The sequence below is a fragment of the Asterias amurensis genome, chromosome 7 (genome assembly GCF_032118995.1).
Source record: "Asterias amurensis chromosome 7, ASM3211899v1".
In the NCBI taxonomy this organism is placed as follows: Eukaryota; Metazoa; Echinodermata; class Asteroidea; order Forcipulatida; family Asteriidae; genus Asterias; species Asterias amurensis.
The window spans coordinates 20,474,600-20,498,748 of record NC_092654.1 but is presented as its reverse complement, the minus strand read 5'-3'; the positions used below and the strand labels follow the sequence as shown (position 1 = coordinate 20,498,748).

Below are 24,149 nucleotides of genomic sequence, written 5' to 3'. Positions count from 1 at the left end.
AATGACTTCTTTCAACACAACACCCCTCCAGCTATGAAATGGTAAAGCCCTCCGCCGCCCTCGGGTTAACAACTCCTTGTAAGGAGATTGCTGTGCGGGTCGCGCGTATCGCGTGATGTGGCACAACTGTTTCAGCCGTTGCTCTCGACCAATAGGAATGAAGAAACTGTCTTATAAGAACAGGTGCAAGGTCTCGTGTCACGCCCATAAATTAACACTTTTTAACGGTCATAAACAAAGGTTGATACACACCCACGTGACGCGCTCTCCACCAATAGGAATAGCGAAACTGTCTAAGGTATTTATGAATGTAGTTATTATAAAATTTCCTTCGTGGGCTCTCTACTCTATATTCAATTACATGACATGCTGCTGATCACTAGTACATCTCAAGATCCGGTGTCCCAGGGAATTCTGTCCGCAGGAGATTTGGTCCCCTTCATGGGAATTTAACGTGGGCTGTGGGAGGAGGGTTCAAAAGAGGGCGCCACAAGAAGAAGTTTGGGGGGGGGGAATCTCCGGGCACAGAATCTCCGGGGGGGGGGGCGCAGAATCTCCTGCCACACCGGCCATGAAGTGGATTGCATCCCCAATATTGACGTCTTTCCTCTTTTCTTTCCCCTTGAATTCATTCAGCCCAACTTCGGTTGCAATCGTGTTCTTGTGCGCAACTTTTCACATAATGTTATAATATTGTTGTAATTGTTGTTTTTGTTTTGTTTAGACATCGGCAAGGAGTCTTCTCATGTTGAAGAGTGTAATGAGGACGAGAACTGCATAGTGAGCGACGACTTCGTCACGGTAGGGAACATTGCTAGTGATCACTTCGTCAACTACTTTATCTTATTCCGCCGTGACGGTTCTGTAAGCGTCGTGTATGAGGATACACAGACAGAGTTTATCACTTACAGTATCATTGAACCACGAGAGGGCTCATTTAACGTTTTCATCAGTTCTGGACATGGTGGCAAGGCCAGCTGGAAAGTACACCAGTCAACCACCATACAAGGTAGGCGGAAACTCAATTATTTATTGATGAAAATTTGTCTTGGTTGTACAAAACAAAAACAACTGCCGAAACAAAACGTTGGGCTCAATATAGTGATGTTATCCTTCTGGTTCAAGTCTAATCTTGAAGTCAAGACGGTAATAAGCGCGGTGCAGTTGGAGCGCGGTGCAGTAACGGGGACGGTACACACACCCTCGATCCCAGTTGTGTGCGTGTGTGTGTGAATCCACGCGCTATTTCATACGACTGTTGCATGTGTATAATCATACTGTGACTGTTGCATGAACGGCAGACAAATAGGCAGCGCCTAACGACTTGTCATCAAGTCTAGTTCAAGTCCGGTTCATACTTCCAGCGAAAGTGAATACAACGTCGTCACGAATTCGAAATTCAAAATAGGGTTAAAGGTAAACTCATATTATGTGAAACAATCGCTGTGAAAACAGGGCTGTGACGTACAAAATTGTATCGCATGGAAGCATGAACGGGACTAAAATAAACCAAGTTTTGTCGCAAGAACACATTCAAGTAAGCCTACGTATATCGTACATTGTAGGAGACTTGACAAAGACATTGAAAAACACGTTTAAATGGAACCATTAGATCTTGCAATTATGTTTTGAGAAGATATCCATTAAGGATAGTATACCAGCTATGTAATACATGTTAAATTTGCATATAGGGGAAATGAATATTAATTTTGTTTTTTTACCCATACACCGATGTGTGTTAGCACTGTATAGCATTGTTTCCAGATATACCAGCTGATGATTATTAGGAATGGCAAAACACCCTTGTCGCACCAGTGGTCACACGAAGTTGTGTGCTTTCAGATGCTTGATTTCGATACCTCAAATTCTGAATCTGAGGTCACGAAATCAAATTCGTGGAAAACTACTTCTTTCTCGAAAGAGGGAGCTGTTTTCCACAATGTTTTATATTATCAACCTCTCCCCATTACTCGTAATCAAGTAAGGTTTTATGATAATATTTTTTTTAAAGTAATTACCAATAGTGTTCAGTGCCTTTAACTTTTGTTATGATGTCTGGACTGTTTTTCAGAGGACACGATTACGTTGAAGCCACACCCTATCGAACAGAATGACAAAACATGGACCTTCATAACCGAACCTCTTCGTTCATTCGAAAAGGAGATCCAAGTGGGCTTGGCTGCTGATGCACAGATTCACATTGTGCTTACGGGAGACAAAGACAAAGCAGATAGTGCATACGAAATCAGTAAGTATACCTATTTATATTTGTATAATTATATAGCCTTGCTCCAGGCAGTCGAATTATTCTATCCGAAAAAAAGACCACCGCTGTATTAACACCCACCCGTATTCACTGTGCGTAACATCGCACGACACGACACTATCCGCATGCGTCGGCCGTCAGTCGGCATGACGGCCTCCGCATGCGGTTAGTGGTACGAGTGCGGATGACTTGTGTGCACAGTACTTGATTACACACACCACGCACAGTTTGTACGGTGGGTTTACAGCAGCGTCTTTTCGGAGCGAATAACGCGACTGCCTTGAGCAAGGCTAATAATTATACCAACAATCTCAAGAATTATAAGTTAAGAAGTGTCATGGCCGAATCGTTAAGAGCATCGAACTCAAGTTATGATGCTACAATTCACCGGAGTGTGGGTTCGAATCCCGGCCGTGACACTGGTGTCCTTGAGCAAAATACTTTACTATAATTGCTTCTCTTCACCCAGGGGTATAAATGGATACCTGCGAGAGTAGAGGTTGATATTGTGAATGGAAAAGCATTTGGAGCGATATAAACTGTTGCCCGGGATGTATACTCCCAAGGGAGCTGAGAAACATTAAAAAGGGGTGTTCTTGGCCCTATGACAAGGGCACTAATGTAAAGCGCATTGACACGGTTAGTGTGATATGCGCTATATAAGAATTGGTCATTATTATTATTTAAATGTGTATAATTATACCAGCGACAAACACAATCTCAAAATTTCAAGTAAAAAAGGTTGGGCAAGGTAGAGCAGTTTAAAGGCTCTGTGTACTTTTTTTTTCCTAACACAAACGCAATGTCTACAGATTTACATTAAATTTACACAGATTGAAGATTATGATGGTAGAAAGCTTCCCTTGATGTTTTACTCCCTGAGAAAGGTCCTTTTTGAGAAAGGAGTAAAACAATCATGCCACAAAAATAGTTTTCGTCTCAGAAGACGATCGATATTTTTGCATACAACGCATTTACCATTAATGGTATTTCAGCAAGTAACATTTTAAAAGAACATTACAGAATTGATTTTGCTAACAAAGCATTTTGCTAACAGTTCGCTGGTACCATTATACTGACAAACCTGTAGAAGTTTGGGATTGATCGGCCATCTTGGTCATGAGTATATTAAAAAAAATTAACATTTTGCATAAAATCAATTTAATCTCCGAACGGGAAATTAGTTTTGTTTATTTCTCATCAAATAATATGACATTTATGACAGAAATTCCAGACAGTTTTATGTAAATCTGTGATCTAAGACGAATACCATTCAGAAAGCAACGCAGTTTGTGGCAAGACACTTAAGGTTTTTGTATCTCCTCTCAAATCTTATAGTTATTGGAGCTGAGTCCAACACCAAGGTCATTGTCAAGAAGGGTTCCCAGAGCATTTCCGCAAACCATGTCCTCTCCAGTGGCAGTTATGATGACTACTCAGACTATTGGATTGGTTGGTCTGAAGGTAACCTGTGCGTGGGTTCCATTGACAACTACAAGAAGAACAACGCATTAGCCTGCATTGCTGTGGCTGCCAATGATCGAGCCTTCACATGGGCAGGTTTCAAGGGCGACATGATGGACTACATCATATACTACTCGTTTGAGTACGCAGTCTGTGAGTAATTTTCATTCAAACTTGCTGGCCTTCAGGCCCAATTTCATAGAGCTGCTTAAGCACAAAAATTGCTTAAGCACAAAATTCATTGCTTAGTAAAATCAGATTACCGGCCAAGACTCCACTCAATTGTTATGCTACGTAAACAACAGCTAAATACTAGTCATAAGCAATGTATATGGCATGAAATTTTGGCCAGTAACATGTGTAAAATAAGCGAGCTACTTTCGTGCTTAAGCAATTTTTTTGCTTAAGCAGCTCTATGAAATTGGCCCCAGGCCACAGTCAATGTTAAAGGCAGTGGACACTTTTGGTAATTACTCAAAATAATTATTAGCATAAAACCTTACTTGGTGACGAGTAATGGGGAGAGGTTGATGGTATGAAACAATGTGAGAAACGGCTCCCTCTGAAGTGACGTAGTTTTTGAGAAAGAAGTAATTTTCCACGAATTTGATTTCGAGACCTCAAGTTTAGAATTTGAGGTCTCGAAATCAACCATATAAACGCACACAACTTCGTGTGACAAGGGATTTTTTTTTCTTTCATTATTATCTCGCAAGTTCGATGAACAATTGAGTTAAAATGTTCACAGGTTTGTTGTTTTATGCATATGTTGAGATACACCAACTGTAAAGGCTAGTCTTTGACAATAACCAATAGTGTCCACTGTCTTTAAACAATATAACAATCTGAATGAAAAAAACAACGCAGCTAGATATTATACATGAGAAGAGAATCTGAAAGGAAGTAAACGTTTATAAAGAAACTGGACACTGTTGGTAATTGTCAAAGAGCAGTCTTCTCACTTGGTGTATCTCAACATACATGCATGAAATAACAATGTGGAAAATTGAGCTCAATTGGTCGTCGGAGTTGTGAGATAACTATGCAAGAAAAAAACACCCTTGTCACACAAAGTTGTGTGCTTTCAGATGCTTGATTTCGAGACCTTAAATTCTAAACTTGAGGTCTCGAAATCTAATCTAATACGAAAACTACTTCTTTCTCGAAAACTACGTCACTTCAGAGGGAGACATTTGTCACAATGTTTTATAATATCAACCTCTCCCCATTACTCGTCACCAGGTAAGGTTTTATGCTAACAATTAGTTTGAGTAATTACCAATAGGGTCCACTTCCTTTAATGCTTAAAGGCACTCTTGACACCTATGTCAAAGACCAGTATTCTCACTTAGAGTATCCCAACATATGCATAACATAACAAATCTGTGAAAATTGTGGATCAATTGGTCATCGAATTTGCATGTGATTAAAGAAAGAAAAACAACTTCTTTGTTGCAGTACTTTGTCTGGTTTCAGCTGCATAATAAGAGGCTGAAGCTGAAGACTTTCATATTTTGAGTGAGAAATTACCTTTTTCGTCAACAACTGTGTTTTTGAGAGAGCTCGAGCCGTTTCTCACAATATACTATCAACATCTCTCCAATGATTTGTATATGTCAGCTGATATAATAATGTTGTAATAAGCAATTGCGTACAGTGCCTTTAATAGGGAACAAACAATATTAAAGGAAGTGAAATTCTAAAACTCAAATTACGTAATAAAATGTTTTTGTTTCCAGCTTATGGCATTTTCTCCACCTACGACAGCAACATGGCATACCCATTGCGATTCAAACGAGCTCGCATGACAAACAACGTATTGGAGTTTGGAGTCATGACAGACAGTGATGCACATATGGCCGTATCTAACTCTCAAGGTGCGGACACACCGACTGCACCGTTGTACGAGCTTGGTAAGTTAACTCTCAACAATAATAAGGTTTATGTTTCTGCGATCTGTCTCAAAATGTGTGAGTTTTTCTCTTCACCCGAACCACTCAAGCTGTGGCATTCCCAAACCAGCAAGTTGCAAAAGTTCTTCTTCAGATTTCCGGTGCTGTTTTTATCAAAGATATGACTGTAAAAGTCATGTGTTCAGAACCCTTATACGTGACAGCCTCCCACTTGCTCCCAATGCTTGGTGGGGCCAATATTCATACCCAGTTTAATAATTATGAAATTGTGCAATTCCCACAAAGTGTTCGGTCCCCCCAATATTGTGGAATAATCCAGTCTTGGATATCAATGAAAGTTAGGCCGACGCTGTTCGAACAGGCTTCAACGGCTATGGCTTGATTCCTGCGTCATATGAAGTTCTTAGCAACAGCCATAGCCGTATAGCTATAGCCGCCAGTTCCGATTCGGCCTTACTCCCCAGATTTTTATATTTTTGAGATAATGGCTTAATTGGTCATTTAATAGACGATATGACCTCTGACGTCACACGAAAACCATAACATGATTCGCGCGCATATACCGCCGGGCAAAACCTTTGTGTTTTGGCAGCCAGCTAGAAAGTGTATGCAATCTTACTATGACTACGCAACTCAGTGCCCGGCGAAACATGACGTATATAGTGTTTTGTCAACAGAGGGCGGTTTGAATGTAAACATAGGTCACATCGTCTAAAGAGGAATTGACTCACTTGCAAATCTATCAATACGTAGTGACGTGTCCTGGCCTAGAGGTAAAGAGCACCATATTCAAACTCTTGTGTTTCTGATCCGCACTGTGTGGGTTCGAGTCCCAGCCGTGACACATGTGTCCTTTAAGCATTACACTGAACCATTATGCTTCATCCTTCGGATGGGACGTTAAGCCGTTGGTTCCGTGTGTTGTGTATTAACGCACTTATGTGAACCCAGTGCACTTGTCGAAAAGAAAAAGAGGTTCGCCCATGTGTTCATGGTTTGATTGGCATCGTATTGCGCCACAGCATCTTGTAAACTATGGCGGTGCTATGTTGGAAGGAGTAGGTCTCGTGATTCAAACGCAGAACAACCAACCTTGCCGTAAAATACGCGCATTGAGCGTCATATGTGGACGGGAACGCGCATTAAGAGCAGCTACTGTTATTATGATTTACTACAACTACAGTATACTATGTATAAAAACAAAATCAGCAGTATAGTGTTGATTTGTTGCAGTCATGGGAACTAAAGGTGCCGAAGGGTGTCTCTTCCGTCGTTGCAAGGGATGTGAGGCGGTGGCTGAGGGGGCTTGTCCAAGCTTACTTGACGAAACTGAACCCAAAGATTACACCTTCGAGTTCAATAATGGTCATCTGAAACTTCACAAAGGAAGAGGAGTTTCCAAGAAGCTTCTTCTGGAATGGGATGACCCTAACCCAATACAAAACGTGGGTCACCTGGCAACGGCTACTGGATTCCAAAGTTCTGGATCATCTCGCTGGATACTGTACCATCCGTAAGTTAATTTAGAAAAGTTTTTATTTCTGACTTTTGAATTGCTAGGGATCACTCGTGCTTCTTAAGGACAACACTATTGGTAATTGTCAAAGATCAGTCTTCTCACTCGGTGTATCTCAACATATGCATAAAATAGCAAACCTGCGAAAATCTTAGCTCAATTGGAGTTGCAAAATAATAATAATAAAAGAAAAAACACCCTTGTCACACGAAGTTGTGTGCTTTCAGATGTTTGATTTCGAGACCTCAAATTATTAATTTTGAGGTCTCGAAATCAAATTCGTGGAAAATAACTTCGTTCTCGAAAACTACGCTACTTCAGAGGGAGCCGTTTCTCACAATGTTTTATGCCATCAACAGCTCCCATTACTTGTTTATACTGAGTAAGGTTTTATGCTAATAATTATTTTGAGTAATTACCAATTGTGTCCACTGCCTTTAAAGTTTGTAATGTGTACAGGTGCAAATGTTTTTATTCGGCCACTTGCCGCGAATACGTTTTTTATTGTGAATAAACTTTTTCAAATCAAATAAAATCAAAATAAATAAGGCCGTGTCTGAACTGATGTCATCGTTAGTAGCTGGGGTGGCGAAATTAATGAAAAGGCTCGATAGCAGAATACATTATTTTGATATGACCACTTTACGATTGAAGTTGTACTTTGAGGTTACAGATTATGTTAACCACTTTTCAATAAATCAGAATGTTAACAAAATACCCTTTTGCTTTTAACTACTTGTTTTCGTGGTAGTGTTTTGTTTTAACTTTGATACCAATATTGAAATGCAAATTTCGTTCAAGTTAAAAGCGAAGGTACACGTTTGGTAATTACACAAAACAAATATTAACTTAAAAACTTTACTCGGTAACGAGCATTGGAGAGCTGTTGATAGTAAAACACATTGTTATAAACGGCTCCCTCTGAAGTAGCATAGATTTTGGGAAAGAGGTAATTCCTCCCTAAAAAAAAATAAAGACTTCTAGCCAGCATTCTTTTATTCCTATCTGAAAGCACACAAATTCGTCCAACAAGGTTGGTTTTTTCTTATTATTTGCTCGCAACTTAAATGACCAATATAGAAAATATTGATCTTTTACAATTAACAAACGTGTACCTTCCCTTTAAAAAGGGATCTTCTTGATCGACTCATCTGAAAAGACCATTTCGCAAATACCCATTGCGCAGGCGTTAACTGTTGAATGAAGTGCATGCTGGTCTACCTAGGGATCAAGCTTGATCGCCAGTTAGACCAGCATGCACCTCATTCCACGCCCAAAGCGCGCGTAGCTAGTATTAATTTAGCGATAAGTTTTGTGAAGCCCTGTTACTCAGGGCTGTTACTCATAAAACAGCGCCCTCATACGTCATTTGATTGTATACACTGAATGTTGACGTGCATTGTTTCTTTGACTTGTTTGGTTTTCTGAATGTGTTTAAATTAACCGACACTTTTTGGTATTCTTTTTCAGATAAATACTGTCGCTGGTGTTGTAGCTACAAGAATCTAGGGCAAAACAACCAAGGACAACGCATTAAATCTCAGTATGTTTTTCGTTTGATTTAACGGTACCAGATTGGGTTTTAATTGATTTGGTTTTGACTTTTAGCATCAATATAAGCACGTATGAAAAGTTAGCATTTTGGGTAACTTAAGTTGGGATTAATTGTTGATTTGGTTTATCTGTTCGGTAAAATATTACTACGGTTCCGTATTAAATGTAACTATTATGTCATCCTACATGAGATGTTACTTATTTTAGATTAGTCAACTTTCATTTAGCTCGTATGGCAAAGAATTCTCAAATATATTTAAAGTGCAAAAAGTGGGTTTTGCCGTCGCAATTAAACTGATTAGTCAGATGGAATAATAAAACAAGTTCAAACTAGTGGTTTTGACAAACACACAAAATGTCCAATGCAGATAATAATTAAATCCGGGAAATCTCACAACTTCAAGTGATGTCAACCTGATAACAATTAAAAGAAAAAACAATCTTAACTGGTGGCAGTTTTTTAAAATTTACCAATTGATAGGTTCGTGTCGAATCGTTTATTCTTTTAAAATTAAAGTTCATAACAAGGAGAACGTCTTGAATAAACCACTGTTTGAAGTCATTGTTGACGTTGGTGGCGCCCTTGTTGACGTTCAGACGGTACGATATTGTAACTTCAGCTGAGACAAAGATTGATAATCAATCATAATGTAGTCTTACTATACGTTTCCAAATAGTCTGGTTCTGAGTTTTCAGGACCATGTTTTTTAACAATTTAAACACATGTTTAAACCTACTCGTGCCATCGAATCGACGGTTGAGTTTCGCACCACAATAGAGCAAAACTTCATTTTTCTTTTGTTTAATCCAACATCACACACAAGTTTGTGGACTTCCTATCCACTGTCTGTGGTGTAGTTGTTTGTAGTTTATTAGTAGTTTGTTTGGATTTGGTGAGGTTTTTCCCCGAGATTCTCTTGTCGTTTTCCTTGCAAATGTTCTTTGGTTTTGAACACACTTTCCAAGTGGGGATATCTACCAAACCGGGGGACCCTATTAAAAAGAATAATCATCTTCGTTATAGATCCCCGGTTTGAATGTGGATACTTTAACTCCCAAAACACCAGTAGGCCTATGTCTAATGAGTTTTAGAAACGTGTTTGAATATTTAAGGGGACATTTGCTTTTGTTGGTCAATAATAAACTAATTTAGCAAATTAACAGATTAACACGAGATGTTTTCATTATTGAGTGTTCTAGGTATTGTTTAAGTTTATCTGACGTCATAATAATAATATGATACTTGGTTGTGCTATTTTGGGAGTCAAGTGCCTGATGAGTGGGTTTTTTTAGGTGACGCGCGTGCAGATACATGTCTGTGATGGATCAACGGTCAGTCCAAGTCTCGCGCGTTTTCGAACTTTGGAATCACTTTGGTAACACGTACATGTACATGTAAGTGTATCATAAACTTATATATAACTCTATGACGTGTAAATACTTATATATAGATCTGTGACGTGTAAATACTCATGTAAAGATCTGTGACGTGTACAACATAGGATCTCGATTGTACTGACTGGCATTGTATAGGACAACTGTGAAAACAAAACGGCAAACGAGTAGGGGAGTTTGAATTTTAACACCAAGGCGGCACACGAGTCTGCACGTAACGCAAATACAATAGATTTCGGGGTCGTGGATGATTTTACTTCGTTTTTCCCCCACATGTTAATGTTTCTTAAAAGGGGGGGGGGGAATGGGGGCTATAAAAGGAAACAAATTCGGGCACTAAATGGGTCACAACGTTTGAATAGCATACGAAACACCTGCACAGTCTATTATCAAATTAATGTTAACAGGCTTAATTCATATCAATGTACCGTAATTCCAGACCAGCCAGACCCGAGCTAGTTTGCTATCGTTGCATCTTTATATACAAACCATTCATACACATTTGCCAGATACCGTCAAAAATTGAGAATATTGACTTGAAAGACGGTATACCCCATAGACACATAGGTGTTGTCGCGATTGGCGAAGTCTGAATTATTACATTAAGTATAACATGAATAACCACACAAAAACGTTTACACAATAACAAAATATGTCGATATGATTTTCACAATTATAGGATCACCTTCAATCACAGGTTGCTTATCTGGTGTGCTACCGTATTAAAGCTACCCCTCCCCACCCCAAACACCGATGTCGTGATTTTCTTGTATCCTTCGTTTTATAAACAAAAACAACATTGTGATGGGATGCCGTGTGAAAGCTACTTGCTAACTTCCTTGTATCAGCAGTGGGGATCTGACGCAAGTTACATGTATTGGATACGTGTATATGGGCCTATATAAATAAAAAAGCACATTAATTTTCTTCACACGCTATCATATGTCGGGTATGCAAACTTGTAATAGTGAACTACATAATGAGTCCCATCTTGAAACAAAAACCCCAGGGCAATGAGAATTGAATCCACATTTCGGCTCGGTGGTGAAGTGCATTCACAGTACATATAAACCGGGACTTGCAGTAAAAGGGCTGGATGGTTTGCAGTCCGATAGAAAACGTTTACGGCTGGACGCAGAGTGAGAGAAAGAGGGGGTCAATCAAGAACAAATTGAATCAAGTGTAGCCTTGCATTGCCAGAAACATCGCTTGAGGCTGTACCTCCTTATACATCACACGCACATGCTTTACTTGGAAGGACTTGTGTTGGGTTTAAAGACAATGTGAAATGTTTATAATGATTGCAAACATTGAAGGATTTTTCATGACTTCTATAACAACGTATTTCAAAGCACTAGAGTAAAATAATAAACCACTTTGGGTTTAATAAAAAATGGCAATGATGGTTGTGGGCTTCATCAATTAATAAGAGTGACAGTTTAGTTTGGTTTGTGACACGCGACGAAGATACTTATTAGTGACGGGGCAAATTCATCTCTTTTTGAAAGATTTAACGAAAATGCAAACATAAATGCGGGTACAGAACTGCGGATAGTACTAAAGCAGAAAATATTGCTTAACAATATTTTGCGGAGAAGAAAATGAGCAGGATACCAGTCACAAACTGTACACATGACATGGTAATTTAGCTCTGATTATTCTGGTAAGCAAAACTGTGTTGCACTTAGCTATCTGCTTAAGCAGCTATATGAAATTGGTCCCTGGTCCTCTGAGTCACATCTGCAATTAATAACCATTCACACGATGAAGTTCGCGCACGTCCTTGGTTAAATCCGCAAGCGGAAGATGTATGTCCGAGCCTCTTTCACTGGACCCTGGACGCTTTACACAAATTAATGTATTTTCACACGAGGTACTTTGTAAAATGTTACACAACCTTGGTACAATTTAGCAAGGGACCCTTGGTAAAATGCTCTCTCGTGTGAAATGGGCTCGACCGTGTATACAGTTGCATTCATACCATGCATATCACACAATATGTGTATATACTCCCTCAGGGTTAATGACGAGCCAGTCCTGCTCGAGAGTTAAAGGGTCACAACGGCTGAATTGGGCTAGTTGGGCTACAAAATCGAGTAAGATATAACTTCAACGGCCTTCAATGAATGTAGTAGAATAGTCCATTAAAAAATCATCAAATTTTGCTGTTTTTGAGCATTTTCAAACAAAAAACGAAGGTCGCGTGATTGCGTAAATGGTGAGCCGGTATGCCCCTTTAAATTGTTGCAAATTACAGACGAAACAATTTGCAGGCCGGATACTTCACGGAAGCAACGAATGCGATTGCCCCCATGCCCCTGGTAATTGCCTTGGTGCCCTTGAAATGATCCAGGGTAATAATTGACAATTTCCTCATATAGGGTGCCCTTAACCGAGGAGAAAATGCCTTGGTGCCCTTGCCCGTTCACAAACGATGCATACAGGTCTGAAATGGCGTTGTGTGACTCCACTCAAAAGGAGGGCTTAACAAAAATACATAAATGAATTGATTGTTTAAAAAATAAATGTTTAAATAAATAACCCCAAATAAAACAAACTTTAAATGCAAGGAAGTATAGCATTTCAGAGTGAGACTCAGCCTTAACAAAATGCGTGTTTCAAATAGATTTACCTCTCTGAGTGGTATTATGTAGACCACTATGTGTGTTTACATTTTCTATGTTTGATTTTACGCTTAAAATTCTTGACATACTATCTGCTTAAATCCAACACAAATACAGGTATTCTCCCAGATCGCAATAGACTGAATAGCGCCGTCAATGGGAGGGTAACTATTAGTTTAGTTTAGTCAGTTTAGTTTTCCCCCGAATTCTTTCAATACATTACGGTGGACATCAGATGCTTCTTGTCTGAAAGAGCAAGTTAGGGCACCATATCAGGGCACCCTATGATGAATTGTACATTTCTACTGGAGCATTTCAGGGGCACCAAGGCAACCAACAGGGGAATGGAGGCAATAGTAGCCTGTGTTGCCTCCGTGAAGTATCAGACCTGGACTCTGTGAGGTGTTTATAATAGCTGTCCTTTATCTGTTATTTTACGGAAGAAAACTTCTAGTCATCATTCATCAATACAGCTCAAATTTTCAAAATTGAGTCTTTCAAAGTAGTTCACTTATTGTACGCGATATAAAGGCTTGAATGCTACACGGTGTACAGGGTTGAATGATGTAATGATAACTTATATGCTATTTTTGTTGACAGGGTTTGTAAAAAAAATAAACTAAAGTCATGGGGGGAAATGTTGCAGCATCAAGAACTTGACAGATGCGATAGCCGATATGGCATTGTTCGGATGTGTTTCTTTTCTCGAATGGCCTGTGTGTGTGTGTGTATAGGGCAGACAGCTTACTCTCTCTGGGCGTGGCCTGTGGCTACTCATTTTAAAGGTCCTCGTGGCCCACATACCGTCATTGTTCAACCGAAGAGACAGGACCACAACTGACCACTTTTCTTGTAAGATCTAACGTTATGCCAATGTTTGTTATAGCTCTATGGTTTGTTTAACCACGGCATGGATTTACATAGCTGGCTTATCCATGACCCCCCCCCCCCCACTGTCGGCCAAGCCGGTGTGGCATCGGTCATGTATTTCGATGCTGCAGAATTCTTTTTCTTCGAAGAGAGAACAAACAAGCACAAATATGACACATGATTTTAACCGCCGCCCCTCGTAAAAAACAGCAGCAACATAAAGAAACAAACAAACAAGCAAACAAACAAACAAATACAAAAATAAACAAACGAACACCCAAACAGCAAATTAATAAATAAGGAACACTTATAGTGTATCAACAATAGGACTACTATTGTTCATTTTGGAGTTGTTAGACTAAAACAATGCAAAGAAATTAAAATAAATATATCATAAACAAATAACAAAATAAAGAAAAATAAATAAATAATTGAGTTAATTAATTAAACCAAAATATTAATAATCTAACAAATAAATCGCCATAATTTTAAACAATCAAATACATAAAAAGTTAACAGCAATAATAATAGTCCAAGCATGTCTCAAATATCTCATCCTCGTAGCCCAATATGGCCTGCTGTAACAACTGTTGTTTGTCCATATGTAATATCAATGTCCATGCTTTTGTAAAATACATTTTAAATCTTAGAGCTAATTCGAATCGATGTTCTCGCACGCAATCCCAAATTACACTCTTTTCAATTAGCTAGCACGACTTCGCGCTAAAGGTTCCCCCCTTCCCAAATAAGCCCAACATTTTATTCGTCGTAGACCTACATATCACAACTCAGTGTATTAATTAACCCAAGCTCGGCTTTATCTCCAGCTTTATTAAAGACACTGGACAATATTGGTAATTGTAAAAAACTAGTCTTCTCACTTGGTGTATCTCAACATATGCATGAAATAACAAACATGTAAAAATTTGAGCTCAATTCGTCGTCAAAGTTGCGAGATAAAAAACACCCTTGTCACACATTGTGTGTTTTCAGATATTTGATTTCGAGGCCTCAAATTCTAAATCTGAGGTCTCTGAATTTAAATTCGTGGAATGTTACTTCTTTCTCGAATACTACTTTACTTCAGAGGGAGCCGTTTCTCACAATGCTTGATACTATCAACAGCTCTCCGTTGCTTCTTACAAGTAAGTTTTTATGTTAATAATTATTTTGAGTTATTACCAATAGTGGCACTGCCTTTAGTAAGCACGAGAGGGAATACAGACTGTAAATTGTGGTCTCATCGTGAAGTTGTAGCTGTCTGGATTTGTCAATCAATCAAAGAAAAAGGGTGGAACAAGAGGCGGTCACGAAACACCTCGTACATCACGTGTGCGGTAACGACCCCCCCCCCCCCCCCCCCCCCCCCCCCCAACACAATACTACCACTCAGCGTGTAGTGGTTGGCGCACACTGTTTGTTCGGGAGTAATTGTGTACAAAACGTAATGTGTAAAATCGTACTGCGCGGTTTTTGTACACGTGAATCGGTAACACACGCATGTTCAAACAACACTATAGCGGGGGTACTGCAACTAGCACTGCCGGTGTGTTTCTGGCATCTGGTCATTGAAGTAAAGCATCTAGCTCTATGAATAAAGTAACTACACTCCTTCCTCTATCGTGGACTCACCGGAGGTCATAAGCGGACACGTGGGGCCGGACGCTAGCAATATACACTCGGCCTGAGAAAATCAATGCATCTGGACTGATACGATACATGTGTAGAAAATAAATGTATATAACACTGTGATTCCTTCAATGCTCATCAAAATAACAAAGTGTCTTCAGTTACGGCGGAGGTAGATCTGGACGATCTTTCAACAGCTGATGAGTAAAGGCACCATCAAGAGCTCACGGATTCGTAATACAGTAAGCCCCTAGCGGACCGTGAGACTAGACATTCTCTGTGTTGTGTGATGATTCCTGGCTACTCGCTCTGCTATTGTTAGGCTCCGTGGAGGCTACGGGGGGAAGTCACAGGTAGCTACATCGCAGTTTTTGATCTGGGCACAGTGAACTTATAAATAATACTAGTTCGATTTTTGAAAAGGCTGAATGACAGAGATAGTGCTTCTGTCGCCCCATTAACTGCCGGTAGAGGTTTGTGCTTTTCTACGGTACCTTGACACACCGGCGACCTCCTTTGGTTGACTGACGCCACACGGTCGTGCGTTGAAGCCCCGGTGGAGTCTCACCGAAGCCCACCGTAGACGCATTCATATTTACCGTGCCTCTGGGTTGTCTATGAAGGCGTTTTACTCGACACCTCATTCTATACACTATATCACAGTGAAGACACTTACAGATCTACTCCACCTGAAAAGACCCGACCAAACCCAATTTTATTGCACGACAAACTCAATTCATATTGTTGTTAGACAAGTATCGGGTGTTTACCACGCTGCTGCATTTACTGTCATAGTGTCAGTGTGACATTGGTTTGCCGCTACCTTATCTGCAATTAATCTGTTTCGTCGGATGGCGGTTTTATATGAACGTTAGTGATAACACATCCACAAGTTACGAGAAAAAAAAAAATACGTCATCATGGGAAGGAAACAAATAAGATGGAACAGACGTGAACTTGCTTCTCTGTTAAGACTGGCTCTGTTTATGTGGTGGACAGTAAACCGGACCTATGGACAGCTAATCGGTAAGTACTTTGTCTGTGTTCAGACCAGACTAACCACGAAAGCAGAACCAATAATTATATACGAAATATGCATTTTCAAAGTGTCTGGTCTTTTTATCCTTAGGCTTCGACCCTTGATATTAATATCTTACAGGTGGTACTATTGTTTTTGCTGCGCCGCTGAAATCAATAGCTGTTTGGTTTTTCGTTTAGCACTTGCCGAATGTACTTAGAATTGCCGAGAATTAGTTACCCAGTCATTTTAATAAAATGTAATTAGTGTCGTTCTCAATAGTGAGACTAATACGCAGGTAAAGTATGTTGTCATAATAATGGAACTTCTAATAACTCCATGCTTTTAATTTAGCGAGTTTAACACTTGTAGAAATGTTTGCGATTGTAAAGCAGTACGTATTCGCAGGTCTGAGAGTACGACGCAAGGAGTGTGAGAATTCAATTTTCAAACTAAATGTAACCACGTGCTTAGCGTAAAATTCTCTCTCTGAGCGTCAATTCAGAGTCTGGAAACAGCAGCGGGAGTAACTAGGTAGTAGTTGATCATGACCAGTGCTATTTTGTTGCTATTTTGCTAAGTTCCTCCATGAAGGGTTCCCCTAAAGTTAGCGAAATACTTCAGCAGTATACCATGGAAGTACACACACACGGCAGCCTTCTGGTACTGGTTCTGGTTCTGGTGAGTGATATATACTGCACAATCGGGATGTACAACACACGTGCAGGTTTCGGAGTCCAACCTGGTCTAGTGCCACTCTTACAAGTTTACATTCATAATCTGCGTCATCAAAAATGAATGACTGATAAAACAAAATAACGTTTATCACTGCACCGACGATCCATAAAAACCCGTTCTGCAATAATAAAATAAAACCTGTATCAAACCCCATTATACAGCGTGGGTACAGATAGCTGTAGTGGTAGATTGGTGGCCTATGCACCGTGTGTGACGAGTCAATACTTCAGAGTTTGGTGACAGTTATCAACTCTAATCATCATCCCATTGTGGACGCGTCGTAACTGCAGCGCCTTGACGCCGCGCTCCGTGGCTACTACCCATCAATTACAGCCTGATTTGGGGACTGGGTTTATGACAGGCCCAACGAAGAAGCCAAGAAGTCTGGGGTCCCAGTGTTTGGTGTGTTACCCCTGTGACCCATTTTGCTGTCCCTCGTTAATGCGTTTCCAATTGGACGTTTTTATTGGGGGCAATAAATTTGTATAAGAATCGACAGGCTACCGGTATGAGGAGAGAGAATACGTTTTCTATAAAATTCACTGCACACATCGAAAGCGACTGAATATAACCGTAATGCATGAACTGTGTATAGGAGTTATATGATTAGTTTGGAACCAGTAATTTGTTTGTTTACAGTTACCCTTGGTTCAAACTTTCCACCTCGTTGTTACTTTTGCAGAAAGTTGTTGTCGGGTGAAACGCAACCGAGCACAGTTATAACAAATTGTAATAAACTATCAGAAACACCATTCAACTATCAGAATTCATGCAGGCTAACGGGTAGGCCTACATGCATATAATAAAAGTCGCATCTCTGATATTACAGTTGCTCACGAAGGGTTTATTTGATTGCATATGTGTGTACTTTTTCAGTAGTGATAGCAAGATGATTATAATATAGATGACAAATTAATGACACCATACTTGTCAATGTATGTACTTGTAGTATTTTTTTTCTGTACATGTAAATTGCCGCTGTCATTGTGCTTTTAATTGAGGATTTTTTTCAATTTGTCTAAATCGATTAAAACAAAGGGAATTTTAAACAATAAATCTGGCAAATATTTTAGGATGGCAATTCTATGGGCCAACTTCAGAAGACAAAAAAAATGCATTATCGGTACTGTATACAGACAAGATTGCCCTCTTCCAATGTGCAGCTTAAAAAACGGTGCATAATTTGTGTTTGGGGTCCCCGGCCTCATTATTGAATGACAGCCCATCCGTTAGCGCGTAGTCCCCATCAAAAGACGGGGTTGTTCGTGGAAAGCAGTGCAAACAGAAAGGTCAAAAATCTCTGTTTGAGCACAACACGAAATCTCGCATTATTTGTATGCACAAGTAGCTGGCCACTTCAACAGCGGGCAACGGCCAATCCACTTCTCCGCATTGGAGTATGAAAGAACAATCAGATCAAATATTTGGCAACTTTAGAATGAAGACATTGTCTGCTCTCATTTTTTTTTCTCTTCAAAACTATAGCCAGGGGCTAAGTTAGAGGGGTGCCCCCCCCCCCCTACTGCTGCACTGTGCACGTATCACGATGAAGGATGATGGTTACCAGACAATAATACTCTGGAAAATTGTTTGACAATCCAGTCGTTCATTTTTATGAACAGGGATATGCATTTATTTCATTTTCATGGGCAGGTGCAGACTTGTTGCTTCGTTTTTGAAAGGGCAAGGGCACCAACGTATTGTATCATTGGTAAAGGGCACCCTATGAGGAAATTGTAATTTTCTAGTGTTATTTGTTTAATAAGGGGCAATGACCAGGTGGTATGGAGGCAGTTGCCTCCGTTGCCATCAGGCCATCAAAACTTACGTATTTTTACCTGGCCAGATTACTTTAAATTAAATTACTTTAAGTAAATTGTTTCTTAAATTTTTTTATACTACAGTCTTTATCGAAAGTGGACTTTTATAAAACCAATGTTTTTTGTTGCCATTGTTTTTAAGATTGGTTTGTGTACAAGTTCCCTTTTGTGACTTACACACTGACCCGAGAAGGATGCAGCATTTCCCATTTTATTAACTCTTGTCGACTTTCTGGCGAGTTCTCGCGAGAGAAGAAAAGTGACAAAAAGAACCCTGTTTCTTCAAAGGGACACGTTGCCTTTGATCATAGAGAAAGACTAGGATAGGTCGAGTTGGTCCTTGAAAAGCCTTGTAGACACCGTTTGTTATAAAATGCATATGGTTGTAAAGAAGTTTTTTTAAAGCAGAATATAAACGATCCGCACAAATGTTTATGTCTCGAAATTGCATGGTTTTCTTTGCAAGGCACGCAATTTTGTGGAGTCAAGTTTTTTACTAAAAATGGCCGACCGTGTTTGTTCACAAAGTAAAAGGAAAACCACGCATATTCGAGGCATGTTTGTTTGGATAATCGTATTCTACTTCTAAAACATCATTCTAACCGTATGCATTTTATAACAAACGGTTGCAAACACTTTTCGTAGACCAACTCGACAGATCCAAGGCAACGTGTTCCTTTTAAGTTGTTCCTCGAGTTCTTTTTTTCTTCGCGAATCTACCCTTTGTAGTCTTCTGCGTATATTTGATAATTGAACTATTGTCAGTTCAGTACAGGTAGAGAAACATGTTGTTCATGAAAGCCTCCAAACTATTCATTGAAATCTCTTAATAGAATGCCTGGCTGTGCAATAAGAAGTTATTAAGGCAGGGTAGTCCACCCCAGTTATTTCTCAGCCAACCCTACTTCCATCCAGTGATTTCGTACAAAAGACATGTGGTTAGTGTTTGCAGCACAGTGACTGATAGTTGTTGGCAAGTCTTTTCGGAATTCAAGTAGTATAAAACAAGCTGCTTGCTACCACTGGAGGCCTGCTACTATCCAATACCAACCAGAGTTTGGTAAGTTATAGACCTAGATTATCACAGTCTTGACTAGTGAGCAAACAGATAGCAACTTATCACCTGACGCACACAGCAACGTTTTGTTGGTTTTCACTTAGCACCTTCTGATAAGCATTGTTTGACGATCGCCCTTAATCTAGCAGCTAATTAGCCCTATGTCCAGGTGTGATCATCATGTCCTATAATGAATGTGTTGAGTCCATTGACTACTATCCGGTTTAGTGACTGCATGTTGCAACCTGTGGAAAGCCACACCTTTTGGAGTAACAATAAAAACAATCAACAAGGTGTATAGCTCATTCATACATATTGAGCTATACTTATGCATTTAGGATACTGACGAACCATCCATGAATGAACGTATCGTGGATTGCGATCTCATTTATCTTGAAAACTTTATCTGAAAGTCACACCTTCAGGACCAACAATAAAAACAATCAACAGTCTGTATATATCCTCTTGTTCATTGATGTATGGAAGAATGCTACCTTAAAGGCAGTGGACACTATTGGTAATTACTCAGAATAATTATTAGCATAAAACCTTTCTTGGTGACGAGTAATGGGAAGAGGTTGATGGTATAAAACATTGTGAGAAACGGCTCCCTCTGAAGTGCCATAGTTTTCGAGAAAGAAGTAATTTTCCACGAGTTTGATTTCGAGACCTCCTCAGATTTAGAACTTGAGGTCTTGAAATCAACCATCTAAACGCACACAACTTCGTGTGACAAGGGTGTTTTTTCTTTCATTATTATCTCGCATCTTAGATGACTGATTGAGCTCAAATTTTCACAGGTTTGTTATTCTATGCATATGTTGAAGGCTAGTCTTTGACAATTACCAATAGTGTCCACTGCCTTTAAAAACAAATAGTTAGAATGGCTAAGTAGGATTTGAAACTGCATGGTGGAAATACGATATGGGAAGGTTTGCGGTAACATAGTCTGAACGTAATGATGAACTCTAAAATGAGTTGGGGTGGTTCTGAAACGAAACGTTGGTTTCAACTCGACGTTTCTATCAGTATGCTCTGATCGTCTTCTGGAGAAAGCTGGTGAACCATCCATGAATGATGAACGTATCGTGGATTGGGATCTTGAAGACTGTCTCATCCTTATAGCTTCATTGTCTCATCAATAACGTGCTGTGTTACAATCGTGCTCGAACAAGTTTTAAATAAATAACAAAATTCTCTCGTTTACCCCCTACCCTACAGGGTCACGTTAAAAAAACTAGCATACAATATTTTATAAATAACCATTCCGCTGTGAACTGAGGGTATTGACTCTGGAATGTATAGTAGGACTAGAAGCGTAGATAGTATATTACGACTTGTGTATAGTCTACACTAACAAACTAAGACATATACGTCGCCTTGATGTCTTGGCGCCTGGGGATCTCTATAAAATCCAACAGAATATGTCATCTTGGATGTACATATAATCCTCTATATTTAATCTATACTTGTCAGCCCAGTGCCTCACTGCATACTTACCCAGATTAACATTAACGTTGTACATGATATCACAATTATAATGTACTACTACTCATTTATAACGGAGTAAAAGCAACGGAAATGACCATTCTGTGATAATTACTCTGAACTTCTCTCAGACTGTTGAAGTTTTTTACAAATTATGCGATCGGCGTGTTTGTCCCCCTGTAGTGCGGAAGTGGAACACTTGACTGCTTTCATGAGTATGTCCCAGGTCCTACTATTTTTAAATCATTCCCAAAGAAACTTTTTTAGTTCTGTCAAGTTTTATAGAATGAAGACATCTTTCTTTTTAGTCGCGAGAGGAAGCGAGAGAAGTGTGAACGGACTTAGCCTAGTGTCCTTGCTTCTTAATAACAAGATTTTAGTGGCGCCGTGGAGACGCAGTTGTTGTTTGCCGACGGTCCTCAAGTTTTTTAGCGTTCAGTATTTATCATGATCTGTAGGAGTAAGTTCATGCTAATAGCAGTATGCGGTTTGGGTTTCTTTAATTAGTTCGTTAGGCAATATCCTTCCTACATGGCTATTATAACCCACTGCCTCTTTTAGTTATTAACTGTTCAGCTAAATGAAATATTGTTTAAATGTTTTGTTATTGGAGTCAGAGTTTAAAATTTATAATTGCATAAAGGAAATTATGTTCTCATTAGAAAAAAAAAAAGTTGTTAGAGTTAGATTTGTAATACTTCCTTCAAAATAAACATTACTTAAAAGATTATGTCAAAGGAACACTACTTAATTGGTTTTGCTAGCAAAAAAGTTGCTGGCAGTGTAAGCACTTTATGTAATCCACCATATACATAAATTGAAAAAAAAAATGTAGAAGTTCGAGATTGATCGGCCATCTTGGTCACGAGAGACTAGTAATGAATAAAACGCTCACTTAGCGATAGACTCCAAACGCAAAATTTGATTACTTATTTCTCATCAAAATATGACATTTCAGACAGAGATATTATTTCAAGGGATGTTTTCTACTATCATCATCATCATTCGACCGTGTAAGTTTCAAGTTAATCTGTGATCTTCACGATTTTGTTTCTTACCAAATCTGTAAAAGACCAGTGTTTTCACTTGGTGTTTTTCAACATATGCATAAAATAACAAACCTGTGAAAATTTGAGCTCAATTGGTCATCGGAGTTTGGAGAAAATGATGAAAGAAAAAACACCCTTGTTGGACGAATTTGTGTGCTTTCAGATAGGAATAAAAGACTTCTATAGCTAGAAGTCTTTTATTATTTTAGTGAGAAATTACCTCTTTCTCAAAACCTATGCTACTTTAGAGGGAGCTGTTTCTCACAATGTTTTATACTATCAACAGCTCTCCAATGCTCGTTAACAAGTCAGTTTTTAAGTTAATATTTGTTTTGAGTAATTACCAAACGTGTACCTTCCCTTTAAATACCACAAACCCAGCAAGTTAGAGTAGTAATGGAAGGTATAGGCCCTAGGGCCTGCGTTTGGGAACCACTCTCAAAATTAGAAGCAATACAAACTACATGCATTTATTAAAAGCCTTTACTATATCGACAAGTCACCCTCAAACCATGTTATAATTGTATAATATTAATATCAAGTATAAAGGGCCTACACGTGTTAAATAACTGTAGGTCTGAGTTTGAGTCCCAGTATTTCTCTTTTTGTAGACATGTGGAGCTTCCCAACCGTTCTTGCTCGACAGGTGGTGACTCTTTTGAAGAAAAAAAAAATGGGGGAAAAAAAACAATGAATAGACTGTGGACACTATTGGTAATTGTCAGAGACCAGTCTTCTCACTTGGTGTATCTCAACATAATGCAAATGCATAAAATAAAAAAATCTGGGAAAATTTGAGCTCGATTGGTCGCCAAAGTTGCGAGATAACTATTAAAGAAAAAAACACCCTTGTCACACGAAGTTGTGTGCTTTCAGATGCTTGATTTCGAGACCTCAAGTTCTAAACTTGAGGTCTCGAAATCAAATTCGTGGAAATATACTTCTTTCTCGAAACAAACCTATGTTACTTCAAAGGGAGCCGTTTCTCACAATGTTTTATACCATCAACCTCTCCCCATTACTCGTTACCAAATGAGGTTTTATGCTAATAATTATTTTGAGTAATTACCAATAGTGTCCACTGCCTTTAAACGAGGAGTTTGACGGAGACTTTGACTTTGCAAAGACACACCAAACTTATGACCTCATAGTTAGATTTTTCTATCCTTTAAAACAACATGTAACTGACGCCCATTTCCCAAGGTTTCCTTAATATAGGAGAATGAGATTGATGCATCTGAAATAACTGTTTTCTTAATGAACCAATAACATGGACTCAATGGGACTCAGGATTCAGGAATGCAGCTTTATAAAATTAAAACATTGTTTAAATTGTGGGTGGGGTTGGGATGCACGACTGGCCAGTAAGTGGTAGACCATTAGGAGACTAAACGTAAAAGGCAGCCGCCCACCGATGTTATTTCTAATGCTTTGATAGATAAAAGGCATTAGTTCATGATGGGGAATTCGTGCTGATGTTTAGACGAAAATATGCATGCATACTGAGTGTATGCAAAGAGAAAGTTGTATGGAACTAAACAAAGTATTATCTTATTCTCCGTATAATATTTTAAATAATATCATTATTTTTGATACTACTTCTATGATTATTCTGATGTCTCTATTGTTTTCAATTTTGTTTCTTGGAGATCTGGGAACTTATGGAATATCTCTGAAAGAACACTCCATTACACTATAAAAGCAAATGGTGTAACTTGTACATGTCGGTTGCCTATTAGGGCCTATAC

The 24,149-nt window shown here is 39.1% G+C and overlaps 2 protein-coding genes across 3 annotated transcripts in view; both read left to right on the top strand.

Annotated features, from left to right (window-relative positions):
- Positions 1–9,878, top strand: part of LOC139939849 (uncharacterized) — a 43,122-nt gene extending 33,244 nt beyond the window's left edge. Inside the window, exons 25-30 of one of the 2 annotated variants that reach the window (XM_071935994.1) lie at positions 725–1,009; positions 2,072–2,248; positions 3,605–3,883; positions 5,470–5,643; positions 6,877–7,156; positions 8,630–9,878. In XM_071935994.1, coding sequence (XP_071792095.1) covers positions 725–1,009; positions 2,072–2,248; positions 3,605–3,883; positions 5,470–5,643; positions 6,877–7,156; positions 8,630–8,633 — 1,199 coding nt within the window. In that variant the 3' untranslated portion in view covers positions 8,634–9,878. Of the gene's footprint in view, positions 1–724; positions 1,010–2,071; positions 2,249–3,604; positions 3,884–5,469; positions 5,644–6,876; positions 7,161–8,629 lie in introns of those variants that run through there. The other variant, XM_071935997.1, reaches the window with a different exon arrangement.
- Positions 9,879–15,189: 5,311 nt separating this feature from the next.
- Positions 15,190–24,149, top strand: part of LOC139940021 (BMP-binding endothelial regulator protein-like) — a 37,823-nt gene continuing 28,863 nt past the window's right edge. Inside the window, exon 1 of the mRNA XM_071936212.1 lies at positions 15,190–16,257. Coding sequence (XP_071792313.1) covers positions 16,152–16,257 — 106 coding nt within the window. The 5' untranslated portion in view covers positions 15,190–16,151. The remainder of the gene's footprint in view (positions 16,258–24,149) is intronic.